This window comes from Gavia stellata, chromosome 21 (genome assembly GCF_030936135.1).
Source record: "Gavia stellata isolate bGavSte3 chromosome 21, bGavSte3.hap2, whole genome shotgun sequence".
Classification (NCBI taxonomy): Eukaryota; Metazoa; Chordata; class Aves; order Gaviiformes; family Gaviidae; genus Gavia; species Gavia stellata.
The window spans coordinates 13,458,039-13,472,992 of NC_082614.1; the positions used below are offsets into that span (position 1 = coordinate 13,458,039).

At 38.6% G+C, this 14,954-nt stretch overlaps 1 protein-coding gene across 1 annotated transcript in view; it reads right to left on the minus strand.

Moving 5' to 3' along the window:
• Positions 1-3,962: 3,962 nt before the first annotated feature.
• The window catches only part of IFT81 (intraflagellar transport 81), a 41,326-nt gene continuing 30,334 nt past the window's right edge, over positions 3,963-14,954 (minus strand). The window contains exons 12-18 of the mRNA XM_009806862.2: positions 13,806-13,934; positions 12,583-12,672; positions 11,500-11,586; positions 9,822-9,893; positions 9,645-9,730; positions 5,139-5,184; positions 3,963-4,196 (exon numbers count right to left, since the gene is read on the minus strand). Of these exons, the coding sequence (XP_009805164.2) occupies positions 4,014-4,196; positions 5,139-5,184; positions 9,645-9,730; positions 9,822-9,893; positions 11,500-11,586; positions 12,583-12,672; positions 13,806-13,934 (693 nt within the window). The 3' untranslated portion in view covers positions 3,963-4,013. The remainder of the gene's footprint in view (positions 4,197-5,138; positions 5,185-9,644; positions 9,731-9,821; positions 9,894-11,499; positions 11,587-12,582; positions 12,673-13,805; positions 13,935-14,954) is intronic.

Below are 14,954 nucleotides of genomic sequence, written 5' to 3' on the forward strand. Positions count from 1 at the left end.
AGGGAAACCAGATCTGCAAGCATCAGCACTCTCCTCATCCACAGACAAGATGACGGAGTAACAGCTTCCCACACTCCGCTGTGTCAACGTGTCGTGACCTTTCTCCCAAGGGGACACCTTTTGGGTGACAGCACTTCAGTCTCCGTGGTCTTTCAGTCGTACATGTCTGCCTTCATATGGAAGCTGGCTCCAGGCTCGCCAAACACTGCCAGAGTGGTGATTTAGGAATTGGACTGATACTGCCAAATCGCTCTGCATAGATCCCTTGCTGAGGGCAGCCACCAGGTAGTTAGCAGTGAGCTTTCAGTCGCTGTTCATCTGGGCCAGACATGAAACAGTGATCGGAGGAGAAGCAGCTCTGTACTTCACTTCCAATTCCCAAACCAGCAAGTCACTTGGTGAACAGATTTTACATTGCTTACTGTGTACTATAGTATCCATGCTTATTAATCAGAACATGCTCATCGTGAGGACATTTTCTAGGCACTGAACTGTTGCTAAATACTGCTGCTGTGTTGTGTTTTATAACAGTGAGCAGCATCCTCCTGTAGGAAAACCTTATCAAGAAAGCTCTGGAAATCAGTATATTTAAACTTAATAAATACCTTGGTGGAGCCTAACTGTTATGATTGTGGGCAACTATATGCATATGACTTCATTAGTAGTAATATCCATGTGAGTAAAGTTATACAAATAAGTAATCCTAGATTTGGGTTACTTAAGGAAGTCTAAGAACATTTCTTTCATCTGTTATAGTTCAAATGGAAGTAAAATGGTACCACTAATAAATAACAAAATAATCTGATATCCAGATGGTAAAATGGCTGGCCATGTAACTCGGTAGAGGTACTGTTTTCTCACGCCTATTTCTGATGCCTGTAACTATTTCCTCTCTTAGATCCACGTGGAACTTGCCTGTAGCTCTAAGGACAGCTGAAATCAACATGACTAAATAATGCAAAACTGCAGAATACTGTAGTAATTTTATAGCTGGAATACTTCCTCATCCAGTTCTGTGTAAAGATAAGGAGAAGCCTTTTGAAACAAAGTAAGCTGCTGCTCATGAGTGACTGCTCGGATCAGTGTTCCAACTGGAAGAAATTTGGTAAGTGCTGAGGCCCCAAATTTAGCTACGCACATTTTTATTTGGACCTTCACAAGGAAAAGGCAGGTATTTTTCCATATGGTAATGTTTAATCTTATTAGTTAACCAGCTAGGCTATTAATAATAACAAAGTAAAAAAATCAGAAGTAAGCTTTTTGTTGCAAGTTAGGAAGTAAAGATATAACTGTGAAATTCAGTCAAAGATTTTTGAATGCTCCCATCAAATCATGAACTAGGTGGAAAAGCCAGTGAACAGAATCCATTAAAGTTGCATTTATTAAATGTCCACTTATATAAAAAGCTAAAAATAGCATTTGAGTTTTTCCAATTTTCTTTTCATAACAGTTATTATGATTTTCTGCTTCATCTCAGAAAGTCATTTTGCCGCTGCAGTAGTGTATAATCTGTGTGCCCTTTCTTGGTGCAGTACAAATGACAGAACACTAATCAGATCAGAACAACAATCACGTCATCTTTGAGTAAGTAGCAATAAACTGTTTTTACAAGGAAGAAAGATGAACTATTTTTAGGGTAACTCTGAACAGAAAAACAGAAAATGATTATACTCAATCTTACTCTACATCGTTGTTATGAATTTCAAAAGCATTGCTTTTTTCTGGGCAGCAGGCTAATCCATGTAATACATCTTTGCATAAATGGTCTAGTCAAGTAGGGGTTTTAGGGTTTTGTTAGAAGTTTTGACTTGAAGTATATAAAATCCCCTTTCTCCCTGCACTGTCTGGTGACTCTGAACCATAGGCTGATTCCTAAGTAACCTAAATGCCCATTTTTGGTGATTATCCCATGTTTTCAGCATGTCTCACATCTAGTTGTCTGTGTTATTTTACTATTGCTGGCAAGTATTCAACAAAACCCTCCTTGAGGGGTCCAGGTATATGACTACCATAACTTTCTTCAGATCAACGGCCCTACAGTGCAACACAGGTCAAATATGGTAATAATGGTACAGGGCTAGCAGGGAGAAAATGTATAGGTGTCTCTGGAGATGGCTGTGCCCACGCCATATAGTTTGCATATGTCCTTTTCCTGAGCTCCTCCCTTCCTGATGGATACAGCCTCCTTTCAGTGCCTTAGTAAAGCCCGTTCTCCTGCCGCGTAATCAGCTCATGGAAGCAGCGGCTGGTGGCAACGCAGCACCTTCTCCCCACCCCGGCCAACTCTACCTGTGCCTGTGCCCTACACAACGGCCTTCCTTCCACAGGCACTGAAAATGTGCGTAGGGGAAAATGTGCTGCTTCTCCTTGTCCTGGGAAAGATTAGGGTGCAGCTGTTGAGAAAGACTATCTTCAGCTATTCAGCAGTGTGGGAGGGCTTACATGAGGATGTCCTGGGAATGTATGGATCTGAGACCAACTCCTTACACATACACTGCAGTTCTGAACCCTTTGGGGGGCACCTGAAATAAATTTCATTAAATGACCCATTCAAACCTCTTTTTCCTGTGGTCCAGTAAGCTACTTGTCACTAACAATTTACCTTGTTGCACCTAAGAAACGTAAAAAAAGAAGAATACCATACAGTCAAAATGTAATTGTCAGATTTTATTTTAGTTCTGTTAACAAATATATTTAATGCAAAGGCAAACTAGGAACTATATAATTACCATACTCTCTCCTGATATAGAAAACAGCAGAAGATCTCACAGTAAGACACCAGAGAAAGCAAAATTATTTTTTATGTCCTGAAAAGTCATTTTACTTCAGGCAGGGAAATCTAAAAACAACCCCAACCCTATCTAGTAATTCAATAAGCCAAGAGACTAAAGAAGAATAGCAGGGGTTCTGCTCCCTCAGACTTATCTCTCTGCTTCTGATCTTTGATTGTGGCTCAGAGGCGCTCATCCGAAATGATGAAGCGTGAGGGACAGTTTCAAGCCTCACCTACATTCCTCTTACCCTGGGTCAGCTGTGGGTCTCGTGCTGCAATTTTAAGGGCAGTGCCAGTGGCCGGTAGCTCACAGGTCAAAGCCAGAGTACAAGGCAGGCTTCCCTAGCTATCTGTTTTGCATACCCCAACGTATGCAAGAGCCACTGTGCCATATTTACATCCATCAATAACCCTCCATCCCCAGGACAACCCTCTCTGGGTAGTGTAATCACTTTGGAACCACGCGGCACAGACAAAACAGCACAAAATGTCCTCAGGGAAGAAAGCCTTTAGTCAACCACCATTTACACTTTCCCATGGGCAACTCAGAAAAAACAGAAGAAGAAAAAATACATTTGTTAAAAACAACAACAAAAGATAATGGAAAAAGCTCAGAATCCAAGTAATTGTTCTCAGAACCTACTCCTGACGCTGTAGCAATGAACTGTCTCCTGGAAGCACAATCAGTTTAATTCAACCGTGCAAGGAAAGTATGACTAGGAGTGTGCAGGCCAGGTCTGTGCAGCTCAGAGCAAAAATGGCTCCATTCTTGCCAGTCACACTAGATGAATAAAGACAATAGGGACAGAGAGGGCCAAGCCAGGAGGGCCACAATTATACAATATCGAGTCCCGAGCCTTGCAAAAATGTAACCTTAGTAATACAGAATAAAGAGCAGGGCAATTACGTAAGTTTTCTGTGACCCTGGAGAAGGGTTTCTTTTCCTTTGATCTCTCTGCAGACGCATGCCATTCCCAGCCTCATAAACCAAAGATTTACGATGAGGTTCAGCCTAGCGCAGCTCTCATAACAGATCTTCCTAACCACGTTATGTTGTCACTTAAACAATGGAGGAAAAGCTTTGTAGAGTGGTTAGTTGCTCTCTTTGTTTATCCACCGAAACCAAATGATGTACAACAAATTGTAGAAATGATGAAAGCAACAGTACTTAGTAAGAGGTTACCTTTAGGAAGCCAACACACTGTCTTCCTACTTCATGTTGGTACCAGGAAGGAAGAATTCATAATACAAGCCTATCTTTACCTCCTTCCTGAATGACTTGACCAATGGCTGTTTGATTTTGTTGTTTCAGAAAACATTCTCTCTTACATTCCATTAACTGCTCAAAATCCTGCCACATTTTAATTTGCTTCATATTTGGCCCATGACTTTCCCGTACAACTTTCTGCTTCTCTCGTAATTTCTGTTAAAAATACAAAAATGTTAGATTTTTAGAACAGTTCTATGCCACAAAAATTGCTTAGATAGGCAGCTTGGAATGACAAAGATTTTTATAAGCAACTGAAATACTATTAACTTTTGTTCAAGTTGATAACACTCCTTGCAAGTGCTAAACGCATTAACACCTGGGACACTTCGATACCTGCTTTGTATTTCAATGTTTTAAAACTGTCTAAATAATAGTCTCATCTATTTGAGAAGTTATGCTTAAATTCTGAGTTCCTTTCCATACAGAGCTCTTGCAGTATCAAGCTGCAAGCTGCAATGGATTCATATCATCATATGATAAAGACAAAATTAATGTTTTACAATGAAACCCGCTACTGATTATTAACAGTGGCAGACCAAACCTGTAAAAATTACTCACAGACTGACTCATAAAAAGGAAACTAATAAAAGAAAGATGTGTAGTGTGAATTTGTAAGCCTAACCTCGTCCATGCTGATCTGCACTTCATGCAAGATTAAAAACGGACAACTGCTTTTGTTTAACACTGCTGTGCTGATGATCCCCTGGCCTTTAATAACAGCGATAAGGCTGACAGGCTCAAAATTTATTGTCTTCAACAGGTTGCTTTATATACAACATAAAATTTGAGCTGGCACAGTTTGTTATGCCCATGTTTCAGTTTCTTATCCAAATGGTTTTCAGGGAATGTGCTGTCACGTTAAGCTGTTTGACTATCTTTTACAAGCGGCTCATGCTATACTCTGCAGGAAATGAAGCCCTGAAGAGCAAGCATGATCTCTTTTCAGGGTATTAGTTACCAATGCCAGCAGTAACGGAATTTTCTTTGTAGGCTGCAATATGCTTTTTATAAAAGACTGACCACAGCCTTTGGTAATAAGCCCCACAAAAATATGAACTGCACAATGTTTTTACAAGGTAAAAACCTTGTTCTTACCTTCCCAAGGTTTTCTTGTTCAAGGATCATTCGCGTATACTGTTCTCTAAAGGAAATAGAAAATAATTTTATTATGATTTTATTTGGTTCTATGTAATAGGACAGAATAATGATGCAAGCATGGAAAATTATGTAAGTATTGGGAGGTTTACAAATGAGGTAGAAGAGGAAGCATGAAGAAACCTTTTTGTCATTGGACAGCCTACCCCTTGACATCAAGGACCAGATCTCTGACTCTCTCAGTTGTGCAGTTGGGAAAAGTGATATTGGATAAGATCTCTAACATTCTTGAAGCAGGCATGATTACTGCTCCTTCCAGCTTGAAGACAACAGCAAGATCATTTCGATAAGATATACTTGATCCCTCTTTAATAATGCATTTACCCTGGTGATATTATGAGGTTAGCCACAGCGGCCTCAATTGTACAGACATCAGAGTTTACAAATCCACAGCCCTTGATTGCTCTGAATGCAGCACTAGAATGAGTGGGAAAATACAGGAATGAAGGGGAATAGTATTTCACCCCAGGTTTGACAAATCCAATGACTGCATTGGAACTGCTGTGCGTTCCTCACTTTCAGAAAACAGCCGTCACATTTAGGTGCCTAAATATAGGCTTAGAAGCGTAACTGTTGACATTCATTATTAAAACTCTTGGCTGTACACCTTTGTCTGTAACAAGTGGCTGGATCACTTTCTGACATATGCAAACCTGATACATGAAACCTGACAATATAATATGCAAAGCATAACAGCAGGATTCAGATACATTACTATGTACTTATTTTAAAATTTATTAAAATGTGACAATGAAAAAACTCTCCACTGATTTGCTTGGAAAAAAAATAATCAATTATTATATTTCATGTGTAACAGGTACACTTAGAGGTTGAGAGTTTGCTAGCAGAATACAAAATAACCCGGCTCATCTAAAGAACGTTCCAAATTGCTCAGGGTAGAAGAACACCGCACAGAGAAATCCTAATTTCTGGAAAGAACTATCGGCCTTCACGACACCAGAGCATGAAGGTTTGCTAGAGTGTGGTGAGCAGCCGTGTAGAACCAAGGCATTGTGTTTCTTATATTCCTTCCATTTCTACTAAGTACTCCACGCTTTCAACTGGAGCACTTGGGCCCCTGGCCACCTGGTCCTGCCTGCCATACTCCCTGCGGAACGGACGTGCAAGGAATGAAGCTGGATCAGTTTATGATCTCTCACTCTTGGACAATTCTAGCCAGAACAAATGAGAGCCGTCTTGAGGCTGCTCCAAGTGCTGTGCTGCGCTGCACAGCTGATCCCTAGCAATCCTCACCAAATCAAAGAGATGGAAAGCCGCACTGAATCTTCTTATTTCCACTGGCACACAGCATATGTTCACACACATTTGGCCTCAAGAACATACTCTTTAAGTAGAGTTTTCAAAGTAATCATCAGAAGATTAGATGTCTTTCCTAGTAAGTTTTTCTTTACTATTTATAATGATGACTGGAAAGAATGCAACTTAATAACTTCATTTAAAAACCCACAACTTTCTATTTTTAGAGAAGAAAATTAACTTTTCACATTCCTAAGAAGTGACTCCACGGAACAGAGAGTTTATATTCAATAAAGAGGGTCGGAATTAAGACATTTTTTGTTCAATACTTTGTTAGGAAAGTGCTGTTCTATTTATGGCTCGTTTTTACTCCGTTTACATTCCAGTGCCTGCTGAAAAATACATTCACATTCTAAAAGGATGTCTAGAAAAAAATTTTATCGTCTGATTTTATATTTTGCAAAGATCTCTACATTGTACTTTGTTGTAATTCTTTTGAATGCGATGGGTCTGTGACCTCTTACAGAAGGTCAAAAATGTGTATAGTCACTGTGAGAAGATAATTTCCCTAGGTTCTGTGCCCACGGTTAGCAAGTGAAACAGGGACAGCGGAGAGAGTGGTAATGCTCCGTTCGCATTCTCCTCACCATACCTGGAATTACATAGCTGGACTCACGCTTAAGTCCAGTGTTTGGCTTTGATGGCTTGTCTGTGTGACTACTCACATTGTGGCTGTTCATTTCACAAGTATTTCAGCTGGAGCATTTTTTGCTTAGCATCTGTGAATAAACTCAGACCCTCCCCTTCCCTGCGAGGCCGTAAAAGGATGGTGCCTGCTGTTTGACTCGCATTTCCTCTCAGCTGCTTGGCTGAGATGTCTTGTCTTTCATGCTAATGAGTACTCGCATTACCACTAGGATTTTTCTCACAGCCACTTTTTATCCTTCTGCTTAATTCTGCTGTTTCATCGTCTTTCATTAGATAAATCTTTTATTTCCTACAGCCTTTCATTATTTTGTGAGATGGAATAAGAAGCTTCTTAGCCTCCACTCACATTCTATCTCCTTGTCCTGTTCTCCTCCCACCCTAACGTTAGTACCTTTGATTCTTTTCTTACTCTTATTTTGCCTACATTGTCTGCTACATAATGTTTAAACATTTTCATGCTTCAGATCCTTGCAGAAGGTCTCTGCACTAACGGTGCTTCCCTCTTGCCACCACTGCAACAGAAAGGTCCAGAAATTATTCTGAAAGGTAAAAAAGTCCTAAGAGGACAGATATCTTGGGAAATTAATTTATGCTTCCATCTCCTTTGAGAAGTGACAGACAACTACTGGTTCTCTTTTCCTGTTGTGATATCAGCATGCTGGATGGTCTGAAGCTTTCAAATGGAATGTAGAATGATTATTAATTATCTAATTAAGCAGTTCTATGTTCGCTTTGCCACTCAGTCATGTTTTTAAATTGTTTTGTGAATGGGACAATTTTATGAAGCATTTTGGCACATTGTAGAGAAGACTGTACATGAACCACAGCTCTGACATGACAGATTACACAGATCTCGAGCAACAATCTGTCCCATCACTGAAATACAAGTGCAGAAATCTAAGAAAAGGCCTTACATCAAGGAATTATATTGCTGTGGCTTTTTAAAGCCTAAGCAATAAAGCAAACCGCAGGAATGCTGACTGTGAGATGGAGAAGTACGAGGCAGAGCTGATGCCCCCTCTGCACTCAACTAAAAATTATATACTCTGTGGAGATTCCTTGGTACAGTAATGACTACACCTTTAGGGAGACCCATCCTACTCTCAAAACTTCAGAGTGTTTTTCACTCATTCAATTCCTTAAAAAATTAAACAAACAGACCCTTGATCAACCCCAGCAAACATGAATTTAAAAAATACTGTTTTGATAAATATTTTCAGAACTGAGAAATACTGTGGTGAGAAAGCCAAAGGCCACTTTGTAAAACTAGTGACAACAATTTAAGCTTGTTTATTTTGTTGACAGCCAGGATCTATAAATATATTTTTTTTGTCAAAGATAAAACTAGCTGGGAAACCGAATTTCTATTTCATGCAAAATTCTGAAATTTTGAAAAACTAATTATGAAGAACAAAACCCAGGTATTTTGGCACTTTTACCAAATGAAAGTTATAAATGTTTTGATTTGGATTTTCCTGATGTTTAATTTTGATGGGGCTGACCCAGCTTGTTGACTTTATTGCCTGAATTTTGCTTCAACTTTTTTTATTGTATTAAAAGATTGAACATATATAATATTTTAAACAGGATACTTTTACAAAAATATTCAGTATGCAGTAAAGTGTAAAAAAATCTATGCGACATGGTAACATTTAGACGCCTTAGCACAGATAATTAATCCAAAATATCTCATTCTCAGAAAACATTTCAATCTTTGGCAGGACTGCATCATTTAAAACAGAAAACCACACACAAAAAAATAATCAGCTCAATTCGTAACCTTTTCCACTTCTCTCCCTACCAGGCAAAGGCAAGGGGTCCTGAAAAAACTCACAGGATGAAGCAACTGTCTTTATATTGGAGTAAATTACATTGAGCGTCAAGATGAAGGTTAGTGTGATGGTGCAGAACAGTATTCATTCTACCTCCAGTAAGAACCGCGAATAGGAGCAAAACAAAATCCACTGAGGATGAGTATACGCAGTCCTCCATTCCTGTACCAGTGATGCGATAGCTATTATACTTGGGAGAAGAGTGGAAGATTTGCAAGGAACGGCCGGAATCTGAGGGCAGCATATGGTTGCTCTCTGAGAGGTGGTAGACCTTCTATTCCCACACGCTGGCGTCTCGGGGGGAAGCCTGGCAGAGGCGTTATGCCTGGTGGAGCCACACTTCCTGCAGGACCTTGCAGAAGCACAGCTCCTCTGAGCTTGTGCCAACAGGGGCTGCAAGTTCAAACCACTCTCTGGGGCCTATAATCTCCAGAAGGAAGGGAAAATCTTCTGGTATGTCTGAGAGAACTCATAGGTTTACAGCAGTATATACTGGAATTCGAGACGCTTATTTTTAGATTATTATAGTGTTTCTAAATTTATCAGGTGAACTCCTCCAGTTCAAATGCCAGTGAGAAAATTCCTAACTTCAACCTCAGCTCATGAATATCTTCAAATTAACACAAAGGAAACACATTAATATACTTACCGAATTGCCTTTCGTCTCTCCTGTGGGTCTGGCGAGACATATGCCTTCATTTCTTCTTTAGCACGCTGCAGCTGTATTTCTAGATTCTATAAAGAAATACGTAATTTTTAAAAATATATATATTATAATTGCTATTTCATTTCACAATGAACAATTTGGTCCCTCTTGTGATCTTACCCTTTTCATGCAGTTAATATAACGGTAGTTGCTTTCTTCCTGAACACACTCCTCAAGAAGTCCTTTCACTTCCTGTAGTACAAGAATAAGATTGCAAAGGACATCGTAACTGAAAGTCCACAGGAGGTGCCTGTGTTGCTACATAAACCATGAGAGTCCATAATAGAAACGGGCATAATACTGAATTGATAATTTCTTAAATGTTTATATAATTTGGGCTTTACAAAAGTCTCTTTTAAAGTGAAAGACAATCAATTTTTCTTTTAGATTTGCATTTTCAGTCACAGTTCGAGATGCTAAATGATTTTTAATAGGTGTTTACTAGTATGACTGACTTCTAACAGACACTTCACAAGTGCTGCCAAGACTCTTGTTCCTAAGCACATCTGAAGTGCTAAATACAGCTGTGAATAAGCATTTCCTGGAACACATTTGCAAAATGTATGTTAGAAGCTACAGACATGTTAACAGTATGTTAATTAGCAATCAGTAATTATATTGAGGAGTATGGAGATAGCGGGTTAGTCCCATCTCTAAATGGTCCATACCGAAAACCCTAATGAACCAAATGGAATTCAGGTACTTGGGGTTGCACAGCAGTCGTCAACTCCAAAGCTCTGTCACCACGTGGTTTTCAGACCATCAGCTGGAAAACTGAACTCTGCTGTTCAACTGCAAGAGTTTGCTGGCAGTCACGTCCAGCTTAATCAGTGGATGTGATTGTCATCATGTGTTAGAAAATGACTAAGATTTGTCTGCCAAGAAAAAAGCCTTGATTGCTATTGTAAAATAGTCTTTATGGAAGGTCTACTTCGTAGTAGGTTCATCTGTGGATTCTTTGATTTTGCTTGGATTAAGCCATACAGAGGTATTTTTGGTGCAGGCAAAGAATTATCTATATATCCACGCACACTTTAAATGTACCCCTTTTTTATTTTGAAATATATTCCTTATGTGGGCAAAGCCTTGAAAAATCAAGTCCAGACAAAATACACAGGAGGTGAGCTAGTCAGATAAAGCAGATTCATATAAACATATTAATATTGGTATGTCTGTCCCCACCTTAAAGGATTGCAGTGGTTTAGGTACCTCCCTTCCTAAAAGTGCTACGGTTCAAGCAATGCATAAACTACATACCTATATCGTTGTATATACAACCTATATGGTTGTATTTTCAAAAAACTGTTGTATGCAAGAACGCAAGCAGTCACATTTAATGAAGTATCTTTGCCATCAATTTCAGTACATTAATTATCCATTGGATTGGTTGCTAATGTAATGAATCTCCTAAATGCCTATAAAGATTTGTCTTGATAAATTAATCCTTATTTTATGGTCAAATTCTTTCCTAACAGATACTATCTAGGTCAGCAGGATTCCTGGCAGATGCATCTTCTTTTACTGTGTTCTTGCTAATCAAAGCTGGACGCTGGTGGATGGACTGATGTACCACTGAGTTCATTTGTTGCTATTCAGAACAGGAGATGCGTGCGATTGTAGCTAGTCCTCAGCAGCTTCAGGCATGATTTGCATAGTTGTGGATCACCATTAACTAACTTCCACCTGAAGCGGGTCCGTACTTTCCATATCCAGAGGGAAGGCAGGGAAAATATTGCACCACAGTGAATAACATGTTGCACAGCATTTATTAATATGCATGAACAAGCCACCATCTTACCTGTTCCAGTGTAGAGCGATTGCTCTCTAACCCTGCTGCACAACTGTCGTACTGGATTTTTTTTTCATCACATTCTTGAGTTAATTCCTTATGTGAAAAGGGCAAAAGGGTACATAAATGAAATCTTCAGTTGACTGACACGTGACATTCAGGCAGACTGTGTTCTTGTTGGTCTCACACATAACCCCAGCTATTGGCACACTCACAGGCACTTACATAAACCTAGCAGGCACACGGGTATTATTACACACGGGGAAGCCACCAGCCTCCACTCGCATACTGGAGGATCAGCTGTATACACCGCAACATAGCAGGCAAACTTCCCCCTTACAGCCACATCCATAGCTTTAATGCGGTAGGTTAATAGGGCAGCACTTGCAAGAAGAAAGGAAAAATAATCATAAAAATGGAGATTTAAGAAAGGATTACTATACTTGCCAGCTTTCTAGTTGTACACAACAAACGCCTTAGCTGGATTTCGTTTGCTGACACTTTTAATAGAACCACCAGAAGTAAGTTTTCTGGAAATTTGGTTGATAGATGAATGGATAGCGCTATTTACTTCTATGGCAACGAGCCAACTTACAGCAGCTGTGGACCTGAATGACTCTTTTTTCAGCTCTCTATAAAATTTGGAAAACAAATGGATAAATCTGTCGTTCCTACAGACTAACAGAGGACTTAGATCAATGTATTCAACTATTTGGATGAGACATTATTTGCCATGCATTTAAAAAGGAAAGTGTTAGTTGAGATCATTAGTGCTGAGTTGCTCAAAACCAATTTGACGACTAACTTTGCTAGAGTTTTCAACCATGATTTTTTAAATTTTCCCCGGTGTAGTAATTTTTTTAATTGCTGTAAAGGACAAAATTTTCAGCCTGATTTTGTGCCTGCACTGTCAGCTTTTACGAATTCCAGTCTTTAACATGTTGCCTGTTGCAAATCACTATTGACCCATTCTGCTATTTCCAGCTTTCCTTCAGAGTTGATTCTGTCCTTGTACAGCACCACAGAAATCTGTAAATTAGACTTTTTTGTGATTCTGACTTTACACAGAAGGAGAGAAGTGTTTCTACTAACCTGGCACTTTTGACGCAACTGTCTCAATTCTTTGATAACAGGAGCTAGGCTTGCCTTCTTCTCTGCCACCATAGTATTCAGTTTTTTTACCTGATAGAGGGACAAAATAATATACATTAACAATATGATACTAATAGTACATTTAGATAATTAGGAATGTGAAAATGAAGAGAGGTAAACCAAAATATGGAGAGAAAAAATGTGCAATGAAGCCTGAACTATATATAATAGAAGTTCAGGCCTAATTAACAAAGGGAAAGAACCCATCTTGCAGTGGGGTCATTACCACAAATGAGACAAATTCTGCTCCCATTGTTTCAACCAAGAACATCACAGAGAAGTCCAGAAGACAGCCGATGTGCCGGACACCTACAGAGCTTAAGGAGTAGGGGAAAATGAAGGAGTTGCATAGAGGTGGACTGAGAGAAAGGAAGAAATCCTTATAAAAACAAACAAAAAACCATGCCTGCATAGGTTAAATAAAGTTTGAAAATGCTAAAACAGAGTCGCTTTAAATATTTATACTGAAAATTCAAATTGGATCCAGCTCTCCATTTGAGAGTCATTCTGGTTTAATTATACCAATTTTAAAATAAAGTGCCCTAATGATTTCAAAGAATGCTATTTTGCTTTTTGCTCTTTTATAATATTTTCAAATTAGAAATTCAAGTTCTGTCTTGCTTCTATGGCTATGTGGTAAGTTAAATTAAAACATGACAGATCTACGGGCAATTGAAAATTAGGCTATAGAGAATAAGACAAGATATTTAGCTCTTTAGGCATATTAAGCATTTTTTTAACAAATGCTGAACTCCAGTAATTTACAAACATTTTAGAAAAAGATTCTGTTAAAGATTCAAACCATTCATCTCTTTCAAATAATGTGCAAATATGAAACCACTTCTGAAATCACAAAGAAGTCAAAAACCAAAGACAACAAGGCTTGATATCCCTAATGTTTCTGAAGGGCAGGGAAGTAGAATTTATTTGTAGGATTTATTTTTTTTATTATTCTGAATTTCTTCTTTGTACATTACAAAAAATTCCCATTTTTGTAAACTTTTTCAAGATTACCTTTGCAGATGTATACTGTTTTAAATTTTTTTTAATATATAAACATAGATTAAAAGAAAATTAAAAACCCAAACAAAAATATTGGTTTTATATGCTGAGGACCCAGATATTCATATTCAGGAAATACAATAGTTTAAGACAAAAATCACCATTTCAGACATGTTATCTAGTGTCCGGCCTTTCATTTCATCCATTTCACTCTTTACTGCAGACACTCTTTCCAGCTCCTCCTGGGTGTAACTATATCCAGAAATACCTTTCTTGTCTTCAATAGCTTGCTGTAGACACAAAAAGTAAATGCTGCATGTGAGTCTATTAATCAAGCGACATAGCAAATTCCTTCATAGAGCCAAAATACTGTAAGAAAGCGGAAAAAGTAAGTGCTGCAATCAATTTATTTTAAGGGATTAATAATCTATCTGCCACAACAACTAACTTTTTATCTAGTGCTGTACAGTAGGAGAATAACAACTTTCTGTAAATACACTATTTGGTCATCCAGTGCCCAATGAAATTAACAGAAAGCTTCCACAAAGTAAAGCGGGCTTTAGGTCAGGCTCTGAAGAAGTTCAATGTGTAAAATCCAAATGCTTAATCTGAAGATGCAGCTAATTATTTTTTAAACAACTGTCAAGCAAAACTAAGTAAGTATTGTATTCGTTATGGTAATACTAATACCATCTTACCAAATTCTAGCATTACATTACATAAACTTTACATTTAATTTTATGTTGATGTAATGGTCGTTAGCAACGCTTGCTCATTAAGTATGTAAGGAGGGTATTTTCTGTAATCTGAAAGCTAAGCATTGATTAATGCATCCAAAATCTGTTAAAAAGCAAAACTTTCATTCTTAAAAGCACCAGGTATCTATGACCTCCAAGTCCATTATCCTCAAAACCCGTATGTTTAAGAAAAGATTTGTCTCCACTACTAGCTACTGCTACCATAATGGGAGCATTGTGTAGACTTTAACAGCAGTGTGGTGTTTGACAGGGCGTTGCGCCCAGGGCTAAAAAATGTACATTTGATTCTACGGGGAAAAAGTGTGCACTAGTCATCTGGTGGTAAGCACTTTATGAAGTCAAAGCTCTGAGTTTTACTACACGGTAGTTTAGAAAAGGTCAGACCTGAAGAATATACTGTTGACCACGTGTAGCCACTTCACAGAGAAACTTCTAGTGCTTTGTCTCTGCTGTGATTTTCCTGTGGGATGGCTAGTGTACGTTAGCTATCCTGCTGTAAATAAACATTCGTAAGTGAAAAGACACATCCACACACCTTCCTTCTGGCTGAGT